Below are 24,400 nucleotides of genomic sequence, written 5' to 3' on the forward strand. Positions count from 1 at the left end.
GTGAATCATTGACCTACACACGTTTAACACATTTAGAACAGTTTGTGGAATCCGTCTGGATCGAGGTCAAATTAAAAAAGGCACCTCCAATGCTTATTGGTTTCTGCTATAGAAATCCAGCAGAACGTGTAAACTGGACGGACAAATGTTCACATATGTTAGATGCTGCTTTGTTAGAATCAAAAGAAACCATTCTCTTATGAGATTTTAACATTGATTTATTAAAACATAATAAACCATGGTTAGATATGTTCAACCTTTATGATCTCAAACAAGTCGTGAACACCCCTACTAGGGTTACTGCATCTACAAGCACTTTGATAGATCATGTCTATGTTTCTAACACCCGTAACGTTGCAGAAGTTTGTGTTCCAACCAGCGGCTGTAGTGATCATTTTCCTGTTTGTCTCACGTGGTCAAGAAAGGGTGTAAAAATCCCCAAAGTTGGTCACAAGACAGTAAAGTACCGCTCCTTTACTAAATTTAACGAGAACGCTTTTCTTGTAGACTTAAGTAATTCTTCTCTCTCTGATGTTTATAATTATACGGATCCTGATGATGCAATAACACACTGGATAAATGTCTTTACAGAAATATACGATAAACATGCCCCGTGGAGAATTAAGAGAGTCAAGCAAATAGTAAAACCTAAATGGTTTGATACTGAATTACAAGATGCTATTGGCCATCGTGATTTCTTAAAATCAGTTGGCAAGGAAGCAGAGTATAGAGAACAGAGAAATAAAGTAAACTCACTTAAACAAACAACAACAAAAAAAGTACTTTCATGACCTAGCGTCATCAAAGCAAAATTCAAAGAATATATGGAAAGCAATAAATGAACTTACAAATAAAACGATTGCCAGTCATTCAAGTTGTGTTAAGGACATATCCCCTGATGATTTAAACACGCATTTTTCTAAAATAGCTGAAAAAATTATTACAAATGACAAATCCAATTTGAACAATTTGAAAGTGTTAGAAGAATATTGTGAGTCGAAACAAGTTTCAAGTCAAGCGAATATTCCTCTACTTACAGTACCTGAAGTTTTTTACGCACTTACACACCTTAAGCAAACAGGCTCCCGGGGAATCGACGGCCTCGATGGTAGGATTCTTAAATTGTCAGCCCCTGTAATTTCTGAAACACTCACTTACCTTTATAATCTTTGTTTAGACAAAAATTATTTCCCAGTCGCCCTGAAACAGGCTAAAGTCATTCCTCTGTTTAAATCAGGTGATAAAAAAGACCCATCAAACTATAGGCCAATTTCAATATTGTCTGTTTTATCAAAACCACTTGAAAAACACATTAACAAACATATTCTAATGCATCTTAACCAAAACAATTTACTTCACCCTAAACAATCGGGTTTTAGAGCTAACCATTCCTGCCATACTGCCTTAGTTTCTCTTGTTGATCAATGGCTGGAGAAAATAAACGACAATGAATTCTGTGGTGCCATTTTTGTTGATTTTGCTAAAGCCTTTGACGTTATTGATCACACGTTATTACTGAGAAAATTTGCATTGTATGGCGTCGGAATCGAAACTGTCAAACTTATTAGTTCATTTCTCACCGGCAGACAACAGACTGTACTAACAAACGCCTCGGCGTCGAGCATGCAAGAAGTAAAATACGGTGTACCACAAGGATCGGTTTTAGGACCCCTCCTCTTCTCTGTATACATTAATGACCTCCCCCTACATATTCAAAATGTATGTGAACTTTTTGCAGATGACACCACAATTCACTCCAGCAACACAAATGTAACTCGCTTATCAGAATCACTTCAAAGGAGTTTAAACCAGTTGACAGAGTGGACTGAACTAAACCATATGTCTCTTAACCCAAAGAAAACCAAATATATGGTCATAACAACAAGACAAAAACGCCAGAATATTTGTTCAGCTGGTCCTGCTTTAATGATAGATGGTGAAATAGTGGAAAAAGTCGACCATCACAAACTGCTGGGTGTTAATATCGATAACAACTTGTCTTGGTCAACCCACATAGAGCAACTTAGTAAAGTGGTGTCTAAGAAAGTGTATCTCTTATCTAGAATTAAACACTTCCTGAACTGCCAAACCAGAAAGTTATTCTTCATTGCTCATATTCAATCTGTTATTGATTACGCATCCACTCTATGGGACTCCGCAAGTGAAAATTCCTTAAAACCACTCAGCAGATTACATAAAAGAGCGATAAAAGTAGTATTACTAAAGCACACTACCCTCACAGAGTTAGACTACATACATTTAGGGATCTTACCTCTAAAGTCAAGACTGCTTTTTAACAAAGGAATCTTTATGCATAAAATTATATCCGAAACTCTACCCCAAACCATTTGTTCAAAGTTCTCTTTGAAGAATTCACACCACCTTATGAAATTTAACACTCCTCTTCCTAGGATAGACTTATTTAAGTCTAGTCTAGTTTATTCAGGTGGCCGTCTCTGGAACGCTCTTCCGAATGCCTTACGGGAAGCTACCAGCACAGATTCTTTCAAAAACAGATATATATCCCATTTAATGAAAATAGTATATTCTTGATTGTTATGTCCTTTGGGACACAGTCACTCACTTTTGATTTATTGTTTTGTTCACGAAATTATGATGTTCTGCATAATATCCATTGTCTTACAGAGTTGATGTACTATTGCATATAGTATTCTGACTCTAATTGACTTGCAAATTTTTACTTTGCACCTTGTCATGAACATTTATAAACTACAATGTTTCATATAATGCACTTATGTACATAAACTTATACTGTTTTACTAATTATGTAAGTATGTAGTAGTAGTTATTATAGTAGATTTAGTCCCTCTTTAGGGCGAGGGCCAGATGCAAAAAAGTATACCAATGCTTATTCTGTTACCCTCGTAAAATAAAGAATTGTCATTGTCATTGTCATTGTCTCTCTCTCTCTCTCTCTCTCTCTCTCTCTCTCTCTCTCTCTCTCTCTCTCTCTCTCTCTCTGTCTCTCTCTGTCTCTCTCTGTCTCTCTCTCTCTCTCTCTCTCTCTCTCTCTCTCTCTCTCTCTCTCTCTCTCTCTCTATCTCTCTCACACACACTCTCTCTCTCTCTCTCTCTCTCTCTCTAAATAATAACAAGTCGCGTAAGGCGAAAATACAATATTTAGTCAAGTAGCTGTCGAACTCACAGAATGAAACTGAACGCAATGCCATTTTTCAGCAAGACCGTATACTCGTAGCATCGTCAGTCCACCGCTCATGGCAAAGGCAGTGAAATTGACAAGAAGAGCGGGGTAGTAGTTGCGCTAAGAAGGATAGCACGCTTTTCTGTACCTCTCTTTGTTTTAACTTTCTGAGCGTGTTTTTAATCCAAACATATCATATCTATATGTTTTTGGAATCAGGAACCGACAAGGAATAAGATGAAAGTGTTTTTAAATTGATTTCGACAATTTAATTTTGATAATAATTTTTATATATTTAATTTTTAGAGCTTGTTTTTAATCCGAATATAACATATTTATATGTTTTTGGAATCAGCAAATGATGGAGAATAAGATAAACGTAAATTTGGATCGTTTTATAAATTTTATTTTTTTTTTTTTGATTTTCAGATTTTTAATGACCAAAGTCATTAATTAATTCTTAAGCCACCAAGCTGAAATGCAATACCGAAGTCCGGGCTTCGTCGAAGATTACTTGACCAAAATTTCAACCAATTTGGTTGAAAAATGAGGGCGTGACAGTGCCGCCTCAACTTTCAGGAAAAGCCGGATATGACGTCATCAGACATTTATCAACAAAATGAAAAAAACGTTCGGGGATTTCATACCCAGGAACTCTCATGTCAAATTTCATAAAGATCGGTCCAGTAGTTTAGTCTGAATCGCTCTACACACACACACACACACACAGACACACAGACACACACACGCACATACACCACGACCCTCGTTTCGATTCCCCCTCGATGTTAAAATATTTAGTCAAAACTTGACTAAATATAAAAACAAGTCGCGTAAGGCGAAAATACAATATTTAGTCAAGTAGCTGTCGAACTCACAGAATGAAACTGAACGCAACGCAACGCAGCAAGACCGTATACTCGTAGCATCGTCACTCCACCGCCCGTGGCAAAGGCAGTGCCCGTGGAATTGACAAGAAGAGCGGGGTATTCGTTGCGCTGAGAAGGATAGCACGCTTTTCTGTACCTCTCTTCGTTTTAACTTTCTGAGCGTGTTTTTAATCCAAACATATCATATCTATATGTTTTTGGAATCAGGAACCGACAAGGAATAAGATGAAAGTGTTTTTAAATTGATTTCGAAAAAAAATTTGATAATAATTTTTATATATTTAATTTTCAGAGCTTGTTTTTAATCCGAATATAACATATTTATATGTTTTTGGAATCAGCAAATGATGGAGAATAAGATAAACGTAAATTTGGATCGTTTTATAAAGTTTTATTTTTTTTTACAATTTTCAGATTTTTAATGACCAAAGTCATTAATTAATTTTTAAGCCACCAAGCTGAAATGCAATACCGAAGTCCGGGCTTCGTCGAAGATTACTTGACCAAAATTTCAACCAATTTGGTTGAAAAATGAGGGCGTGACAGTGCCGCCTCAACTTTCACGAAAAGCCGGATATGACGTCATCAAAGACATTTATCAAAAAAATGAAAAAACATATAGGGATTTCATACCCAGGAACTCTCATGTCAAATTTCATAAAGATCGGTCCAGTAGTTTAGTCTGAATCGCTCTACACACACACACAGACACACACACACACACACCCAATAAACATGCCAGAACTGGGCCACTGCTGGCTTTTTGCTGGCAAGTTTGGTAAAGCTGGCCATAAAAAAACCAACACTGGGCCAATTATGGTTTGCCAACAAAGGCCCAGTTATGGCTTGCCATCACTGGCCCATCTCTGGCATTCCAGTAATATTGTCGGCCAGTAAAATGCCTTAATTGGCCCACTGTTGGCACGCCATTGGTGGCCCAGTGCTTGTTTGCCAGCATTGGGCCATAGGTGGCGATTTGCTGGCAATTATAGGTGGGTTTTTGCTGGCACGCCAGCAGTGGGCCAATGCTGGATAATTGCTGGCAAGAAGATCTGCGACAGCACAGCGGTATGACTTTCTCACTTGGAGTGACGTAATGTACAAACAAATGTCGAAATATCTTGACGTCACTCGTGATGATGACGCATTGTCAACTAAATCCGGCCCGCGGTGGTTCTGCAGATGTCCGGTTATTTGTTTTGCATTCAACTTCAAGGAATTTCCAAAGCACCTTCTTCGATTTCAGTACGCGTCCGATCTCCTCCGGCTAGAAGCAAGCGTGGTGAGTTTCACAAACAGTTGTGGGTGAGCAGGTCGTCGCAACGGCGTTAGATCTAGTATCTTCTTGTTCTTTTCCTCCGTTGTCGGTCTTTTTTTCAACTTTCTTCTGCTGGACGTTTGAGTCAGTTCGCAAAATATAATAGACTTTAAGAAGTCGTCCTCTCTGTAAGAAAGAATCTGCGCGCGCACGCGCGTGTGTGTGTGTGTGTGTGTGTGTGTGTGTGTGTGTGTGTGTGTGTGTGTGTGCGCCCGCGGTTGTGTGTGTGTGTGTGTGTGTGTGTGTGCGCCCGCGCGCGCGGTTGTGTGTGTGTGTGTGTGTGTGTGTGTGTGTGTGTGTGTGTGTGTGTGTGTGTGCCTTTTTCCTTTCTTTGTGTGATTGAGTTTGTTTTGTCTCTGTCAAAAGAAAAGCACCATAGGCATTACCATAAGCTTACTTGTAACCAAACAAATTGCATCTTGTGAATGTTGACATTGAGTATGTGTCTATTCACTCCAGGACAAAGATTTGTGCAAGTGTCTGACTGCCCAACTGGATAAGATGCAGCTCGCCTGGGTCTCAGTTCCTGAGAGAAACGCAAGAGAGCTGTCCGAGACAACGTAAGCTTCGCAGGTTAGATCAAAATACATATTCCTGTTGACCCCTTACTTCTGCTTGGCATTTTAGTCAGTTCAGAAAATATGATAGATTACAAGAAGTCGTCCTCTCTGTGAGAATGCCTCTGTGTGTGTATGTGTGTGTGTGTGTGTGTGTGTGTGTGTGTGTGTGTGTGTGTGTGTGTGTGCGCGTGTGTGTGTGCGCGTGTGTGTGTGTGAGCGCGCGCGCGTGCGTGCGTGCGTGTGCTGTTTGCTTGCATGCCTGCGTGTATGCTTGCGTTTGTTTGGTTGTTTGGTTGTGTGTGTGTGTGTGTGTGTGTGTGTGTGTGTGTGTGTGTGTGTGTGTGTGTGTGTGTGTGTGTGTGTGTGTGTGTGTGTGTGTGATATGGAATAATGAATTAAAACCAACAAAACTCGTTTGCTTTCATGTTTCAAGAGGTGAACGGCAGGAGGACTTGAGAGTTTCAATGGCTTACCGTAGGCTACGACGTCAGGACAAAGAAAAGAAGCGTTATCTCAACGTTGCGGATGCGAACAGAGAAATGACAGAATCAAGACAATCCTACGGAGGTTTACTGGGAAGTGAACAAGAAACATTCCTGCCTTTGGTCATCATGTCTCGAGTGTGAAATTTAGAACGCTGTACAAATAAAATAAAACAGTGAGCAACTGAAAACAAAGCGTACGTTTCTGTAATGTTTCGGTAATGAGTCGTTGCTGTTTGGAAGCTTTACATTTGTTTTGTTTTTAATATATATTACTGTATTGTTGTTGTGCCCGCTATAACTGCGTTGATGACGATATTCTGTCAAAACCACTGCCTTTACTTGCCAGATAAGTTACACGACAAATGTGATTAGCATTTCAATTGCATTTTACTGATGAATTTGATAATTACGCATATGCATATTGCTAATGTACAGCTTGACAGCATTGCCCTTTGCTTTATTTGCGCACGTCTTGCCGCCAGCATGGGTTGAAAAGTCCATTGATGTGCTGTGTTTTGTTATTGTTATTACATTCACAGTAAAAAATGACAAAACAAAGCATATTTATAGACTTCTAACAACCATCTATGGGCTAACAAGACTGTGCAGATCGAGTACATGAATAGAGCCGTCATTCTATCCGAATCAGTGGTATTGGTATATTTCCTGCAACTTATTGGCATTTTGCTGGCAATGGTAAAGACAGAAATATGGCATTTTGCCGGGCCAGTTGTGGCCCGGTAATTTCAGCAGGTAAAGGGCCATTAACGGAAAATATATGGAAAAAAGTTTTTTTTTATATGGAACTAAAAACCTGCAAAATGCTGGCAAAATGCTGGCGAAATGCTGGCAAAATGCTGGGTTTTTGATGGCAAGCCATCAATAAGCCATCAAATAAATGATGGGTTTTTGCTGGCAAAATTCTGGCAAAATGATGGCAAAATGATGGCAAGCCATCAAAAAGCCATCAAATAAATGATGGGTTTTTGCTGGCAAAATTCTGGCAAAATGATGGCAAAATGATGGCAAGCCATCAAAAAGCCATCAAATAAATGATGGGTTTTTGCTGGCAAATTGCTGGCAAATTGCTGGAAAAATGATGGCAAGCCATCAAAAAGCCAGCAAATAAATGATGGGTTTTTGCTGGCAAAGTGCTGGCTTGCCAGTGATGGCCCATCAATTTGCCAATGTGCATACGGGTAATATGCCAGCATTGGGCCATAGGTGGGCCTTTGATGGCAGTAGTTCTGGCAACTGGCATTGCCATCAAAACGCCAGCAGTGGCCCAGTTCTGGCATGTTTATTGGGTACACCACACCCTCGTCTCGATTCCCCCCTCTACGTTAAAACATTTAGTCAAAACTTGACTAAATATAATGAAGTAAAATAAGTTCTCTCTCTCTCTCTCTTTCTCTCTCTCTCTCTCTCTCACTCTCTCACTCTTTCTCTCTCTCACTCTCTCTCTTATTCTCTCTCTTTCTCACTCTTTCACTCTCTCTCTCACTCTCTCTCTCTGTCACTCTCTCACTCTCTCACTCTTTCTCTCTCTCACTCTCTCTTATTCTCTCTCTTTCTCACTCTCTCTATCTCTCACTCTCTCTCTGTCACTCTCTCTCTCTCTCACTCTCTGTTACTCTCTCTCTCTCTCTCTCACTCTCTCTCTCTCTCTCTCTCTCTCTCTCCACCCCCCTGTTTCTCCCTCTCCCTCCCTTTTTCTCTCTCTCTCACTCCATCTCTCTCTCCCTCTCTCTATGTGTGTGTGTGTGTGTGTGTGTGTGTGTGTGTGTGTGTGTGTGTGTGTATGTGTGTGTGTGAGAGAGTATGTGTGTGAGTGTGTGTGTGTGTGTGTGTGTATGTGTGTGTGTGTGTGTGTGTGTGTGTGTGTGTGTATTTTTCTTTTTCCTTTGCATAAAATTGACATGTCATTTTCAATGTTTTGTTATGCATTAGATATTCGTAGAGGCAATGTCGTAGTTTGCAATACTGTATGATTAACGTTGATCATGATGTTTTTACATTTAGTCAAGTTTTGACTAAATGTTTTAACGTAGAGGGGGGAATCGAGACGAGGGTCGTGGTGTATGTGCGTGCGTGCGTGCGTGCGTGCGTGCGTGTGTGTGTGTGTGTGTGTGTGTCTGTGTGTGTGTGTAGAGCGATTCAGACTAAACTAACGGACCGATCTTTATGAAATTTGACATGAGAGTTCCTGGGTATGAAATCCCCGAATGTGATTTCTTGAATTAGCTGAGGGCGGTGGTGAACATGGGTCTCAAAGCAGAGGTTGGGCTATTTTTAGAACGTCAACACAGACAGTACAGCGTCGTCAATCCCCGCGTGAAGGAAATCGCTCACCCATCTTGAACACACGGCCAGTACCGTGTAACTGGCCTTGATACGGAACGATCCAAGGGGGGCAATCTCAGTCATATGAAAGAGGGAAATCCAAACGCAATCCGCTTTGTTCGATTTTATGGGCTTGACGATAGAGAAAAATAAGAAAAGCAAAAGCTGGAGTCCAGTCTGGACGAAACTGCTATCAAGAACGCAGAATTGATTTTTTCTGAGTTTTTTTTTTTTTTTGCCGTTAGCGCCGTGTCGAGCTAAAACTGAAGTTGCGGCACAATTTCGCTTCTCGCACATCTGATGCTTGTTGACATGCATCAACGAAGGGGCCTCACTCTGGAAGTGTTTCCTGCTCCGATAAACATGGCGCTTTATACGGCAACAAAAAAAAACTCAGAAAAAATCAATTCTGCGTTCTTGATAGCAGTTTCGTCCAGACTGGACTCCAGCTTTTGCTTTTCTTATTTTTCTCTACCGTCCAAGCCCATAAAATCGAACAAAGCGGATTGCGTTTGGATTTCCCTCTTTCAGATGACTGAGATTGCCCCCCTTGGATCGTTCCGTATCAAGGCCAGTTACACGGTACTGGGCGTGTGTTCAAGATGATCGCTCACCTTCCACGTCCAAAACGTAGTGATATTATTGACACGCCAGATTAGCGCGGTAGCGTATTGTGCTAAGCAGGAAAGCGCGCTTTTCTGTATTCTTGTTAACTTCGCAATTTCCGGAAAACATCCACTTTCACTTTGAGACTGTTCTGTTTACATTCGACACTATCAAAACCACTTTGCATTGCAATACTGAAATACTTTTTTCTGTGTTCGAAAGCTACAGCCAATCGTTATTATATCCCCTTAGGTACAGTTTTATAACATTATTGGCACATGTAAACAATAGGAATTAATTAATGAACGCTACGAAAAGGGCAGCCTTTAACCTCCCTGTTGTCACTCAGCATTTTTTTTTAATTCTCATCCACACTTTCAGCACTCCCCCCATCCGCCCTCCCCATCTCAGATGTAATTTGTACATGGCGTTTTCAACTTTTCAAACCTTATTAATAATTGCTTTGATGTTTTGCTGATGTTCAGTTTATTATTTAATGAAGATCTCATGGTTCAAAATTTCATATTGTTTTTTCAAAAACGTGCGTGTGTTCCATTTCAAACTAACCTCACTGATGTGAACTCCATTATTACTGTCACATCTGTTTTACAAATTACACCCATAATCCAAACCAACGCGCAAACACACACACACACCACAACTACACACATATGTACTCGTTACCATTAGCCAACGCTCGTCACAACACTGATAGACTACGAAGCAATCTCTTCGATCATCTCTGCGCTGAGTCGGTCACACTTTTGCTCACCCCTGCCAACAATCTCAAACGTATCCTTTTTTTCAATCACTACAAAATTATCATACAGCTTTTTATGTCTCACTAAATTATAAATCAGATGTATGTGGTTGTTTGTTGCCTTGAATGCCCCAAGGGGCAAAAATGAGTGTTTCTTCCATACTAATTAGCCTCATTTGCCTAAACCATATAGGAGTTATCCGTCCTTATAGAGTTAAAAAAAATTATATAAATCCCATGCTAATTTCAAATACAGCGTTTTGCTATTCACTTCAATATAATAGTAAATAACAATCAAGAAATAACGAAGTCTTTAAACCACAATTTCCCAGATATTTACACTTTTCATTTTGTTTCAATTCACACCACAAAACATACACTTCGCCTTTTGCTATTCAGTCTCAAGTCTAAATAATAATAGTATAAATCATAACTAATTTTCTTCACACCATCATAGACATAATGTTGCCTCACACGTTCTTTGTACAATCGTTGGTTTTCACAAAAAATATTGCATTACTGTACTTGTCTTCTTTTTCTTTAAGGGGAGGTGGGCCAGTGCACTACCTTTTTTTAAATTTTGAATGTTTTATTGTGTCTGAATGTTATTTTATGAAAGAAATGAACAAATGATGACAAAGAATAGTCACTTTTTGTATTTTCGGTTGCTGGTTTTTGTTTTACGGGACAGACAAAAGTGGAGTACAGGAGTTACACGGATTTTCATCAGATGTGATTGTCACACTTCTAATTATTGTTTTATTTTATCCTTCTGGGTATGCTCTAGGGGATTACGAAGCAGATCTTGTTTATTATATTTATATTTGGAGTTAGGAACACTTCTTTGTTACAACTGTCAAACTTTAGGGTAACGCTTGCGAAATTATTTTTTGAAATAATCTGGATATGACTATAATAAAATTTCAGCAAAATCCCTTCGTAATCCCCCAGAATGTTATATTCTGCACAAACTACAAAAAAAATATTGCTCTAGCTAAATTACAGCCAGAGAAATCGCGTAACCCAAGACGTAACCGTAGGCAAAATGGCTGAACTGAGAAAAACGACATTGAAGATTGAACACCACAGAAACACTATTGAAACAGACACACAAGGACAAAACTGTGTTATGAATGAACAGCTTAGTTTATTTGAATTGCAAACTACTTAGCCTTTAGCACGCCAGCAGAGAATTTATGCGTCCATCCCTTCTTTCCCTCTGTCAACCAGCATGGGGATACTGCCCCAGCGCTAAACGTGTATCAATGACCCGTTTCTCGTTTGTATTTGCATGCAAGAATAACGGTATTTTTAACGGTAACTTACTTGAGCCAGAACGAGACTTATTTCCTTCCGTTATCTCGTCGATTTGTTGGTTTCCTCGAAGTTTTCTGCTTTTGTTTTTACATCGATACAGTACTTTGGTGCTTCGACAAGCAAGATGGAGGATGATGAGTTTGAAACTTTTGTTTGAGTTGTTTTTTGACAACAAATCGTACGTGGAATCTGAACGATTTACTGAGGAAGCTCTTCGCAATGAACTGTGTATCGCGGTGAAGAAAATGACACAGTTCGTCAAGACAGTGACGGAATTTACGAAAGTGCAGATTGATACAAACAGTTGCTGATCCAGTTTCGTTCGGGAAATGGCAGGCCCAGCAAACATTACCGATAATCTGACTGATGTTGGATACTTTCTCCTGTTTTTGTTTTTTTGCGTAGCAAATGCTCAACTTGCTTGTCGAGGAGATACTGCACAGAAACTGACTCAAATTCAGCGCAAAGCAAGCCAAAGCCGAGACGTAAAAAGTGTGCTGCATGGCGTGTTCGGAAATGGCGACTTGTGGATCTGCGTGGAGATCAAAGCTTTCCTCTGTATCGGAAACACCGACAGAATCCAAACTTTGGCCTATTACCAGCGGAACTACTTGTTGTTGCTAACCGAACTAATAAAGACATTGTCCTCTTTCTTATTTCGAGCCATTGTTATCGTATCAAAGGTTGTTTCTCAAGGAAAAATTCGCTTTCGGTTGTCACCGATCGTTTGATGTGTAACCAGGATGTTATAAAACCGAGTGAACTTCGGGTGTTCCCGTCATGGCCGAGAGTCTCTTCGGTAGTTTCCGTATGCAAAATTCGTAAGCTGAGCATGCGCACTCACAAAGTAAACTGGTTCCCGATTTCGGTTTATGAAACGAACCAATGGATGTCGAGTACCTTCCAAATAAGGACATTTCCGTTCGATTACGATTGCTGCCTTTGCAACGGACAAGTGGCTGAGTGAATGGAACATTCATCAAAACACTGAGGTCATGTTATAGGTCAAGAGCTGCTGCGCAGTTTCGTATGTCGTGAATGCACTGTTTTGCTGAGGACAAAGCCGTAACTAGCCTTTGAAATGAGACATTTTTTGGCGGGGGAATATCGACTACAGAAGACAATCAATGCCACACATGTTCACATTTTGTCTTTATTGACAGATAAATAGGACACTTTTGACAAAAACACCGACACACATGGATGATAGGTATGTTATGGAAACATAATCTGCTAAAATACCCAAAACAGTGTTTTGAACGATTTGGTCAATTTTGCACTGGCCCACCTGCCCTCAACAATGTCTTTCCAAAAACAAAACTCAAAGACCACAAAACGCGGCTATTGCAACCTACTCCTATCTCTCGTCTCTCTTCCTGGGTACAATGGTACCTAAGACTTACATTCAAATGCTTACATTTCCATGCTACCCACATTGTAAAAATACCAATAATTATTCAAAACAAATATCAACTACTACCTAACTTCATTTCAGACCCACACCCATTATTATACACACATTTCACATTTAAACCATTAGTCGGCCCCCTGTCGATATTTATCGACTAAGTTCCTTGTTTTCTCTCTTTATTAATGAGTTAGCGCACTTGAGATAATTGAGAATGGAAGACATGGTGCCACATTTAAGCCTACTGATGATTATTTGGAATTGTTTATTCTTTTGCTTGCTGATGATTTATTGTTGTTATCAGAGACTGTTGTGGGACTACAGACTCAGTTAAATAATTTACGCAGGGCAGTGTCCTCTCTTCGTTTAAAGGTAACCATGAGTAAAAGTAACATTATTGTGTTTAGGAAGGGTGGATATTTGAGTGCAAGGGAAAGATGGACATATGGGGGTGATATTTTACCTGTTGTAAACGTGTATAAGTATTTAGGAATATTGTTTTCAACTCAACTCAGTTTCACTGCTGCCTGTAGCGATCTCTCAAGCCGGGCCAAAAATGCTCTGATGTGTATTATACAAAGATTATCTGTGCTTAATAATAATAGTTTGAATATTTTTTTGAAGTTGTTTGATTCCCAAGTACAACCAATAGTACAGTATGGTGCTGAGATATGGGGACTGGGATAAGGCTGCTCTGCAGTGTGAAAAAGTCCATTTATTTGCATTGAAGAAGTTCTTAGGAGTTCGAATGCGAACACCTAATGACCTGGTATATGGCGAGACAAACAGATATCCGATATATTTGAATTCTATTTTAAGATGTGTTAGCTACTGGATGAAATTGTTAAAGATGGAGGCGCACAGACTTCCTCGTAAATCATATAAAATGTTGTATAAAATGGATGAGAGTGGTAAAAAGAACTGGGCCTCAAGCGTCCGTTGTAAATTGTATGAGTACGGTTTTGGTTTTGTGTGGTTGAATCAGGGCGTTGTTTTTGCGTGTTTTTAGGGAAAGGTTGGTCGATTGCAGATGGCAAAAGTGGGATTATCATATACAAAATAGTGATAGATTTGCTGTTTATCGGACATTTTGTACTGTACATGACATTAAACCCTATCTTTTGTTGAGTGTGGATAGACATCTAAAGTTTATTATGACTAGGTTTCGATTCGGTATTTCAGAAATTAATGTGCATGCTAACCGATATAAAAAACATAATGCCGATCAGTTGATGTGTCCCCTTTGTAAAGAAAAGCAAGAAGATGAAGTCCATTTTGTTTTGTGTTGTCCATACTTAAACAGATTAAGAGAAAAATTTATCCCATTTAAATATTATAAAAACCCAAGCACTTTTAGACTCAGCTTGCTCCTGGCTTCACCTCAAGAAACTGTTGTTAGAAATGTATCCCTGTATTTGTATAAAGCCTTTAAATTAAGAGATGTTGTAACCTCTTAGTTAAATACCGTGTAATGTATGTTTTAATCAGTGGTGTTGTGCGATTATTATGTTGTACCTTTGTTTGCACCTGATGAGTTAAATTATTTGCAACGTTAACCGTTTGTTCACACTCCTTCATAAGGGGCTATGGCCTATTGAATAAATTATCTGCGTCTGCCTCTCTCTCTCTCTCTCTCTCTCTCTCTCTCTCTCTCTCTCTCTCTCTCTCTCTCTCTCTCTCTCTCTCTTTCAGAAAACTCACGCTACTGAGGTTTCTCCAAATGGCGTCCTTAGCATCGTGCTCAAAATGATTGTTGACGTCCTCCATTAGCAGAATGGCCGGATAAGTGACCAGCGCCCTAGCGATGTCCAGCTGTATCTTCTGCCCCAAGGTCAAGACCACGGCCTCGTCTGTCCAGTAGCCGAGGCCCCACAGTTTGTGGTCACCAGATATGTACCTAAACGAACGAACGAACGAACGAACGGACGACCAAACGAACTTTGTTTCCAAGGGTAAAGGTTTAGGGCACATTGCCTTGTCTAACAACCTGTCCTTAAACAACTACTAAACATACACTGTTACTGTACTTAGAGAACAGAATACGGGTTAGGAGGACTGTCAAGTTTCAAGTTTTACTATTATTTATCCTTTTGAGACATGGAGGATTTCTGCTATATGAAAATTAAAAAGATGTGATCACAACTACAAGTTATAAATTGTAAATGTAACTACTACAAAATGCAAATAATGATTATACAACCTTCCCCAATTCATTACATTTGGCTAATCGAATCTTTATATGGGGGGTTGGGAGGACAGTCAAGTTTCAAGTTTTACTCATTAATCATGTAACCCCTTTTGAGGCATGGAGGATGACTTCTGCTATATAAAGGGAAAATAACACAGCTACATGTTACAATTTGCAATTTTAACAACTACGAAAAGGAACTAATGATCATACGACCTTCCCCAATTCAATATATTTGGCTAATCGCATCTTAACATGTTTGCTTCCTGACATTAAAGGACAAAGGAAAAACACAGAATGAACTGCTAAGTATTTGTGTGGGATATATACACATTTGTCAGCACTACATTTTGGACATACAGGAACAAAACGAAGTTCATCACCCAGTGCGTTCATGTGGCAATATTTGCATAACCTAATCTTCACGATAACAATAAAAGTGTTCTTCCTTATTCAATTTCAAGTTTGTGGCAGCTACATCTGAATTTGATCAGCACAATTTAGATGTGGAGTACACCACTGTACATCAATGATGGGGCGAGTCATTTTTCCTTCTATTCAGGCGCTGTTACGAATACGACTCTTGGTTAATGCCGAGGCTCTTTTTAATTCATGATCTAATAAACAAAGGGAAGTAAGCGCTCTAAATGCGTACGACATGTGTAATCGAGTAAATGAGAATTATTCGGAACCAGTCACAACTTCCTGGCGCTTAATAAGGATGATAGTCGCTTGTTCATTTCAATGCTTGTTATTCTTTCAGATGCCAGGAGATTGGTTCCGAATAACTCTTACTTACTCTATTACACACGTCGTATGCGTTTAAAGCGCTTACTTCCTTTTGTTTATTAGATCTCTAAACAGCGCTCTGCCTCATTTGTTTACGATTCTTTGTAATTCATGATGCTTCTTTTGTTCAAATAAGAAATAAATATTTTTGTCTATCAGAACATCGATGACGAGAAGTGCAATAAGGCCACACACAAAAAATAGTCTGTTTAGGGTATCCCGACCGACCCTATGTTTTCGCGCGACCCTAGACTTTTTTTTGGCATTTGGAAAAAAATTAAAAAAAAATAAAATTAAATAAAATAAAAAATTAAAAATAAAATCTTTGTTTGTTTTTTTTTGCAATATAACTTAAAAATATGTTTTTGGGGAGAAAAAAAAATAAATAAATAAAAAATCCCGACCTACCGACCCTATTTTTTTTGTGCCTATGTTACCGTAAACAGACTTTTTTTTAGTTTTTTGCCTAAGAGATCTATAGTAGAGAGTAAAGGCAGTCACGTTTCAAATAAACCAGAACGCATATCATTAAATCATTGGTTTAGAGGTTGTTCGTTTCTGTAATAGAACAACGGTGGCTTGTTTTGAAAGGTGCGAAACGCTAATTTCATCAAAAAGAAATCCAAATGTTCGTCTGCCATCTTTCGAGGAAACAAACTACAACTGAAGCTCAAGTGCTGTTCACATGGAAGACTATCAACCAACGTTCCCATAACTTTCAGCACACAAAGCATTAAGTCTGAAATTTTTACATGTTGTATCTTTTTTCTATTTCTTTGTTTCTTTCTTTGTTTCTTAGTGTCTTACTTTCTTTCTTACTTTCTTTTAATCTCTCTTTTAAACTTTTTTTCTTTCTTTCTTTCTTTGTTTTTCTTTCTTTCCTTCGTTCTTACTTTCTTTCTTTCTCTCTTTCTTTCTTTTTTTCCCTATCTCTCTTTCTTTCTTAGTTACTGATCTTCCTTTTTTTCTGGGGTTTTTTTAGGGCTGAATTTTTAAAATACTTTTTTTACCGGCTGGATGCGTCTCTGGAATCCTGCAGCGTGCTCTTTTTTTGCATTCCCATGTTGGCTGTGTGGAAAGAAAAAAAGGAATATTATTTGTTGCTTTGTGTATCACCTGTGTAAAGGTACACTACTGGAATCCCAAAGTGTCGACCAGCATAGTGCTATCTACCACCTTCCACCCTATATGCACAATTCAAAGTGTTTCGATTTGGATTGACAAACGCAAAAGCGCTCACCAAACCGAGCAAACACACACACACTCGCGCGCACGCACACACACACACACACACACACACACACACACGCACGCACGCACGCACGCTCGCACGCACGTAAGCACACACACGCGCGCGCGCGCACACACGCCTCCCCGCCCCCCCCCCCCCCACACACACACACACACACATACGCACGCACACTGACACACGCACGCACACGCACACAAGCACACAAGCACGCACACACACACACAAGCACGCACACATACACATACCTACGCACGCACGCACACACACGCACACCCACACAAGCACACACACACACACAAGCACGCACACACACACACACAAGCACGCACGCACACACACACACACACACACACACACACACACACACACACACACACACACACACACACTAGGATTGAAAGGTATTGTGTATGTTTTTTGCGTGGAATTTCATTGTACATAATGATGTGGGATTAGTACATACATCTGCATGCGTGTATTGGATTAATTTTGTTGCTGTGATGTTTCTAAGACCCCTGGGACCAAAACCCAATAATAAAAAAAAAACACGTGCTCCGCATGATGTTCATATCCTCACTGGGGTTGTAGGAATGACCTCCGATAGGCAGGGGCCGGAGATGAGTAGTCGCCAGTTTCCCCCTGTCACTAGTTTGGCTGGTCAGCGAGCTATCAGTATCTGTGCTGGTTTCCTCGCTTTGCAGTGATTCCAACGTTGTCCTGCGAACAAAGCAGAAACTCAATGTCTCACACAACTGACCGCGGGCGTCTTGGAAACCGCGCTGGCACCCAGAGCAGAAGTCGCTCCTACACTTCCACGCGGGACCGTTCTGGTAGCCCGCTAGGAACACCGACGAAGATGGCGAAGATGGCCTCTCACGATGAAGAAGGCCAGGAGAAAGGCTGACCGACCGACTAACTGACCGACTGACCCAACGACGACGGCCCGGCTTTGGCTTACGGACTTACGTACTATGGCTCTGCGATTTCACCAGTTGTTTTTTTAGTATTTACACTATCTCACTCCAGCGATAACAGATGGTGTCAAAGCGTTCTCCTTAAATGTTAGAGGACTCCGGAATACATCAAAACGCAAAAAGATATTTAGAATGTTAAAGGAAAAGAAATATGACATTGTATGTGTGCAAGAGTCGTACATAATGCCCGAAGATGCAGAGCAGTGGAAGAAAGAATGGGGTGGTGAGGTTGTGTACTGTGCTGGTACTCGTCATAGTAGAGGCCAGGTAATACTGGTGAGAAAACACTTTCCCCATGCATGGTCCACAGAAACAATCTCTGATAGAATTCTGATGGTAAAAGTTAACATTGGCACTAAAGAAATGGCTATCTTCAATGTGTACGCCCCGTGTAACTTAGCTGACACTAAACATTTTCTGACTTCTCTTTCAGATACAATTAGTGATTGTGATTGTGATCTTAAAGTAGTCTGCGGTGACTTTAACGCAGTGATGGACAATAAATTAGACATCATCGCAGGCGAAAATCACTCGCCAGCACTCGTTAAACTTTTCAACGACTTTGTTACTGAGTGCGAACTATGTGACGCGTGGCGGGTGCTAAACCCTCTATGCAAGGAATTCTCCTGGTCAAGAATCAGCAACGGCAAATTAACTGCAAGAAGACTCGACTACGTGTTTTTGAACGATGCTACAATGGACATTGTGTTGGAAACGGAGATTTACTCTGTTCCCTCCTCTGATCACAGGGGGGTGCTTGTGTCTTTAAAATGTTCCGAAGTGACCAGAGGTCCCGGCTTCTGGAAGTTCAACAACGCCTTGTTAAAGGACAGTGTATTCGTAGAAAGAATGAATAACCTTATTGACTCTTCCCTTCGCACAAACACACCAGAGAGTGCTGAGAACCGGTGGGAATTACTTAGGTTAGAGATAAGGGACGAAACTATTCAGTACAGCAAAAACCTGGCAATTTTAAAGAAAAACAAGTATTTGCACTTGCAAGATAAACTGGCAGTGTGAATCATCACTTGCCAAACAACCGCTTGATGAAAATCTGCTTCGTAATCGCGAGGCACTGAAGTTTCAACTAGAGGTCTTTGAGCATGAACGCTTAAAAAGTGCCCAAACACGATCTAGAATGAAATGGATTGATGAAGGGGAAAAAAATACAAAGTACTTTTTAAACCTTGAAAATTCTCGAGCCAGTGCAAAATTGTTTCCCAGCATCAAGCTTGATAATGGAGATGTATTAGTCGATCAGTTTGACATACTGCAGGCTCAAAACCACTACTTTGAAAACAAATATGCGTACAGTGACAATAGCATCAACATTGATAACGATACAGATTCTTTTTTGCAACAATGTGAAACCCCTCGTCTGACAGAGGAGGAGAAGAAAGTTTGTGAAGGTGAAATAAGTGTTGAAGAGGCCTCTAGGGCGCTAAGTAAGTTAAATAACGGCTCATCTCCTGGCACTGACGGTCTTACAACTGAATTTCTGAAATTTTTCTGGGCGTCGTTTCAAAACGGTCACTTGTCGCACTCACAAACGGCGGCTGTGTTAACCCTTATTCATAAAGGGAAAAACCTCCCGAAAGACAAACTCTCTAACTGGAGGCCAATTTCACTGACAAATGCAGATTACAAAGTGTTAGCAAAATGTTTAGCAGTACATTTTAAGGGGCTTATTGTCCGTCAGGTCTTAATTGCCTATATTGGACATGAATTGGTTTATACGATTCGAGTTTTTACGCCCTCACGGCTTTTGATGTTTGCGTGTTTAGGTGGTATCAGCCATCTGCACTTATGGTAGAATGACCAAGATCTTTAACGTGCCATTGTGGTGACACGGGGGTGGGAGATGGATACCGTCTCTGGGTCTGCACATAAAGTTAACCCGTGTCCGTCCCGGCCCGGATTCGAATCAGCGACCTCTCGATCACAAGTCCAGTGCTCCAGTACTTCTACCACCTGAGCTACCCGGGCCCCCCAATGTTTGGCGAATCGACTATGTACTGTTATAGATAGCGTTGTACACGAGGACCAATTGGGTTATATAAAAGGTCGGAACGTTGGTACTCATTTAAGAACAATTGATGATGTAATTGAATATTTCAGACTTAAAGAAAAACCTGGTGTACTATTAGCACTCGATTTTCAGGCTGCTTTTGACTCTATTTCCAAAACATACATGCTTTGTGCCTTTAGAAGGCTAGGCTTCGGTCTAGACTTTGTTCAGTGGGTCCAAGTTCTTTTTGCTAATACAAGAAGTTGTATTGGCTATAACGGGTGGCTTTCCGAAGACTTTGAAGTGAATTCCGGGATTCGTCAGGGGTGTCTTTTCTCACCTCTGGCCTTCGTGATCGGTGTAGAACTTCTAGCGATTCGTTTTAGACAGAGTGTAGAGCTAAAAGGGCTAAACGTAGCAGACAACATATTAAAAGTATTGTTATATGCTGATGACATCACCATGTTTCTAAGAGACGAAGAAGACATTAACTGTGTTTTAGAAATACTGGAGCAATTTACTTTAATATCATGTCTTAAGTTAAACATGCACAAGTCCGAAATGATGTTGATTGGTTCCAAAAGAAATGAAAACATGGATGATTTTGGCTTTAAACGCGTAAACCAGATAAAAATCTTAGGAGTTTACTTCTCAAACGCTAAAAGCGCATCCGAAATTGAGATGAACTGGCAAGAAAAAATCGCTTAAGTTAAAAGAATAATTCTAAACTGGGAAAAACGAAATCTGGGTATTCTCGGAAAAATATGCGTAATTAAGAGTTTTTTGTTATCACAGTTTGTGTATGTGTTACAGTCCATCTGCTTGCCAGATAAGGTGCTGAAAGAAATCAACACTCTACTGTATAGGTTTTTGTGGAGGAAACGGGACTGTAATAAGAAAGCATTTGAAAAGGTGAAAAGGGTAGTAGTCAACAGTAACACAGACAAGGGCGGGGTAAATATGATAGATATCAAGGTGATGCAAGACTCATTCCTGTGTCAATGGTTTATTAAACTGTCGAGTAAGGATGTGAATGGCACGTGGACATGGATACCAAGAGGAACATTTCAATCTTTTGGAAGGAACTTAGCTTGTTTTAGTACTACTATAGGAACAAAAAAATTCAAAGGCTTTCATCAGATTAAGTCTGTTTTCTGGCAACGTGTTGCCTCGACATGGCTAGATTATAGTAAAACTCCATGGCATGGATCGTTAAAAATGACGTGTCTTTGGAATAATAGTGGTATAGTCTACCAGAATCAGGTTATTTATTATCAGAAATGGGCTCAGAAAGGGTTTACATATGTGAATGATGGTCGTTAGAGCCGCTGTCTCCAGATACTTGAGAAACAACCCAGAGTTTGTGACATCTGATATTAACGAACAACACTATTTAGCCTTTAACGGTACGAACCATATGACTGCAAACCTGATTAGGCAATTTATTGTAAAGACGAAGTATTCCACTCCCTGTTCTGTTTTATTTTGGAAAAATACATTTAATTTTGACGTCAATGAAACATGCTGGTCTATAGCAAAAAACGCAACAAAAGAATCAAGACTACGAGAATTGCACTGGAAAATTGTTCACATCTATCCCACAAACATTCTTCTACAAAAAAATGGGACTGTCCGCCAGTGAATATTGTCCATACTGCACACACGAAAGAGACTACATCGAAAAAAAATTCTATGATTGTAGTAAAGTTAAGCCTTTATGGAAACACGTCGAAAACACTATACTAGATAAAACTGGTGTACGTGTTAAACTTAACGCAAAATCTGTACTACTTGTTTGTGTTGAAAATGCAGGCAACGTGTGTCTAGATATCATTAACCATTTAGTTCTTATTGCTAAAATGTGCATTAGCAAATTTAGATATGGTACTCCCGTAAATTTAACATTCATGTTTGAAAATGAAATGAAACTTCGTGTTTCATAATACCCTTTACACTATGCACTTTTTTCATAATTGCAAAATTTGAAAATAAAGGCGTTGTCCACAACAACAACAAAAAAAACAAAACAAAAAAATCCATTATGACACCGCCACAAACAACACTTAAGTCAACCCAAACACAGACAATCATATGTAAGACAATAACCAACATTAAAGATGCAAGATTTTGTCCATTGTAGAAAACCACACAAAAGAGAAGAAAAAAAAAGAAAAAAAAAAGAAAAAAAAAAGAAAAAAAAGAAAAAAAAAGAAAAGAAAAAAAAACAAGAAAAAAAAATAAAAAGAAAAAAAAAACGTTGTCCTGCGGCTCTGTCCTCCTGGCAGGGACGAGTTGTCAGTGACTAAGATTTGGTCCTGCCTGCCGTCTGGCTTGCCAGAACCAGCCGAAGAAGCTGATGCCTTCTTGTCTTGGTACAGGGGTCGGTCACTTAGAACGCTGTGACGTTTAGTAGTCGGCATGTCGCGGGGTGGCCATTCCTCTCGGGGAGTCGGCAAGCTGTTAACTGACATGATGGATACAGTGTCCATCTGTTGACCGTGCCGTCTGCTCTGTGAAGGGATCCCACTGGCCAGGCCGATGTTTTCTGCGGTGTCGTCAGAGACTACGGTTTTGTAACCCTGCAACATGACATTAGGGAAATTAAGATGGTCAGGGAAATTCGTTTCTCTGCCTTTTTCGTGGTTGAGGAAGACACTTTGCTAAGAGACACATGCGTATCGCTACTACATCGGTTACTACTACTACTACTACTACTACTACTATTACTCATCATCATCATCATCATCATCATCATCATCATCATCATCATCATCATCATTATTATTTAAGTTATTGAGACATCACAGTGTACTAAGAGATTTATAGAGCAAAACGAATAAATAAATTATTGAACGAAGCGCGTAGCGCTGAGTTCAATAATGATGTTCAAGATTTACTCTTTAAATCTCTTAGCGCACTGTGATTGTTTCAATAACGAAACTGTCAGTAACGACAAGAGATTAGAACGTTTGATAAGGCATATTTTTCTGCGGGCGTTTGGATAATTTTTGGCACAGGTCGAGCTAGATCTATTTTTGTGTGTGAGCCGGCTTTGCCATGCCTTACAAGCTTCTCGCAACATATGCACATTTCGGGGGTCTTGACGGTTTAATCGCCGATCATTGACTTTACAATATGATGACCCTCTGCACCATTTTATCGATTAACAACTAACGGTATGAGTTACAGTTATGCTAAATGTACCCGTAAGTATACAGTTTCACCTTTATATTCAGTTAATTATTGGTAGAAAAACATGTACCAAAAGTTTATAAATTTTATGCTCCCCAAAAATGAACAACCCCTAAGCAACTGAGTGACGTCCCCTGATGTTAAAGCGACACGATGGTTCGCTCATTCGCAAACAATAAAGTTGGAATTTCTCGTAATGTATCTGCATTCATCTGTGAGGTTGGTTCTATGATTACATGAAGCCTTCGCGTTTTCTATTTACATCGTTGTTGTCCTAAAATATGCAAAAACCGTTCCTTTTAGTACTGAACTGAGGCTGTCGTCTGATACATGTTCGAAAGAGAGTCAATCGAATCAGTCGACTTCCAAATGCTGCATGGTCTAGCTCGAAATCTGTCAGAAAAACACTTCTGCTTTCAGCCGCGGGGAATTTTAGGGTCAAGTAGGGGAAGGGCTCCTAATATGGACCGGCTCCTAATATGGACCACCACAAACTAACGGCGCTAGAGCGCTCAAAAAAGTTTTATTCGCTGTATTCGCCCTCTCTGGATAACTTGCACATGTCAAAACAGTTGCAGAAACAGAAATCTCAAAACCGTTAGGCTTTATCTCTTTTTTCACTTTTGGCAGCGTTCACTCTAAATTTGCCGCCTAAAACGGACTCGTTTCTGTCTACAGCCAAAGCTTTAAATCAAACAAAAATGGCTATATATGACAGCTAAAACCGTATTTGTTACATTTTAGCAGTGTTGACCCCGAGTTTCTACTGCAAACAAAAAATAATAGCAAAATCTCAAAGTATGTGCGAGTCCCCTAATATGGACCACCTTCAACAAATCGAAGAAAATAAAAGCTAAAGGCTATTTTCATTAATTCATTAAGAAGCTTGCTGGTAATAACCTATAATTAACTAGCCCTCGAGATTTAAAAAAAATGCAACGAAAAGTCTTCTTTTCGTGGAAGTTGATAATTTCACTTATTTCACTCTGTTTTTGATAAGCGTTGTTGCACCACACTTTGAAGTAATCCCACACTTTGAAGTAAAGTACTTCAAAGTGTGGGGATGTGCCCCACACTTTGAAGTAAACCCATTTTTTACTTCAAAGTGTGGGGGGATCTTCCCACACTTTGAAGTAAACTCAGTTTT

General features: G+C 39.8%; 1 protein-coding gene and 1 long non-coding RNA gene across 2 annotated transcripts in view; one reads left to right on the forward strand and one right to left on the reverse strand.

Moving 5' to 3' along the window:
- The window catches only part of LOC138983069 (ABC transporter B family member 2-like), a 67,588-nt gene that overhangs the window by 30,716 nt on the left and 12,472 nt on the right, over positions 1 to 24,400 (reverse strand). The window contains exons 6-9 of the mRNA XM_070356474.1: positions 22,318 to 22,640; positions 17,657 to 17,796; positions 16,838 to 16,895; positions 14,552 to 14,747 (exon numbers count right to left, since the gene is read on the reverse strand). Coding sequence (XP_070212575.1) covers positions 14,552 to 14,747; positions 16,838 to 16,895; positions 17,657 to 17,796; positions 22,318 to 22,640 — 717 coding nt within the window. The remainder of the gene's footprint in view (positions 1 to 14,551; positions 14,748 to 16,837; positions 16,896 to 17,656; positions 17,797 to 22,317; positions 22,641 to 24,400) is intronic.
- LOC138983307 (uncharacterized) lies at positions 5,613 to 7,191 on the forward strand. Its single transcript, XR_011461074.1, has 2 exons — positions 5,613 to 5,944; positions 6,365 to 7,191. It is a non-coding gene; the product is annotated as an uncharacterized lncRNA (long non-coding RNA).

Source organism: Littorina saxatilis, linkage group LG12 (assembly GCF_037325665.1).
Source record: "Littorina saxatilis isolate snail1 linkage group LG12, US_GU_Lsax_2.0, whole genome shotgun sequence".
NCBI lineage: Eukaryota > Metazoa > Mollusca > Gastropoda > Littorinimorpha > Littorinidae > Littorina > Littorina saxatilis.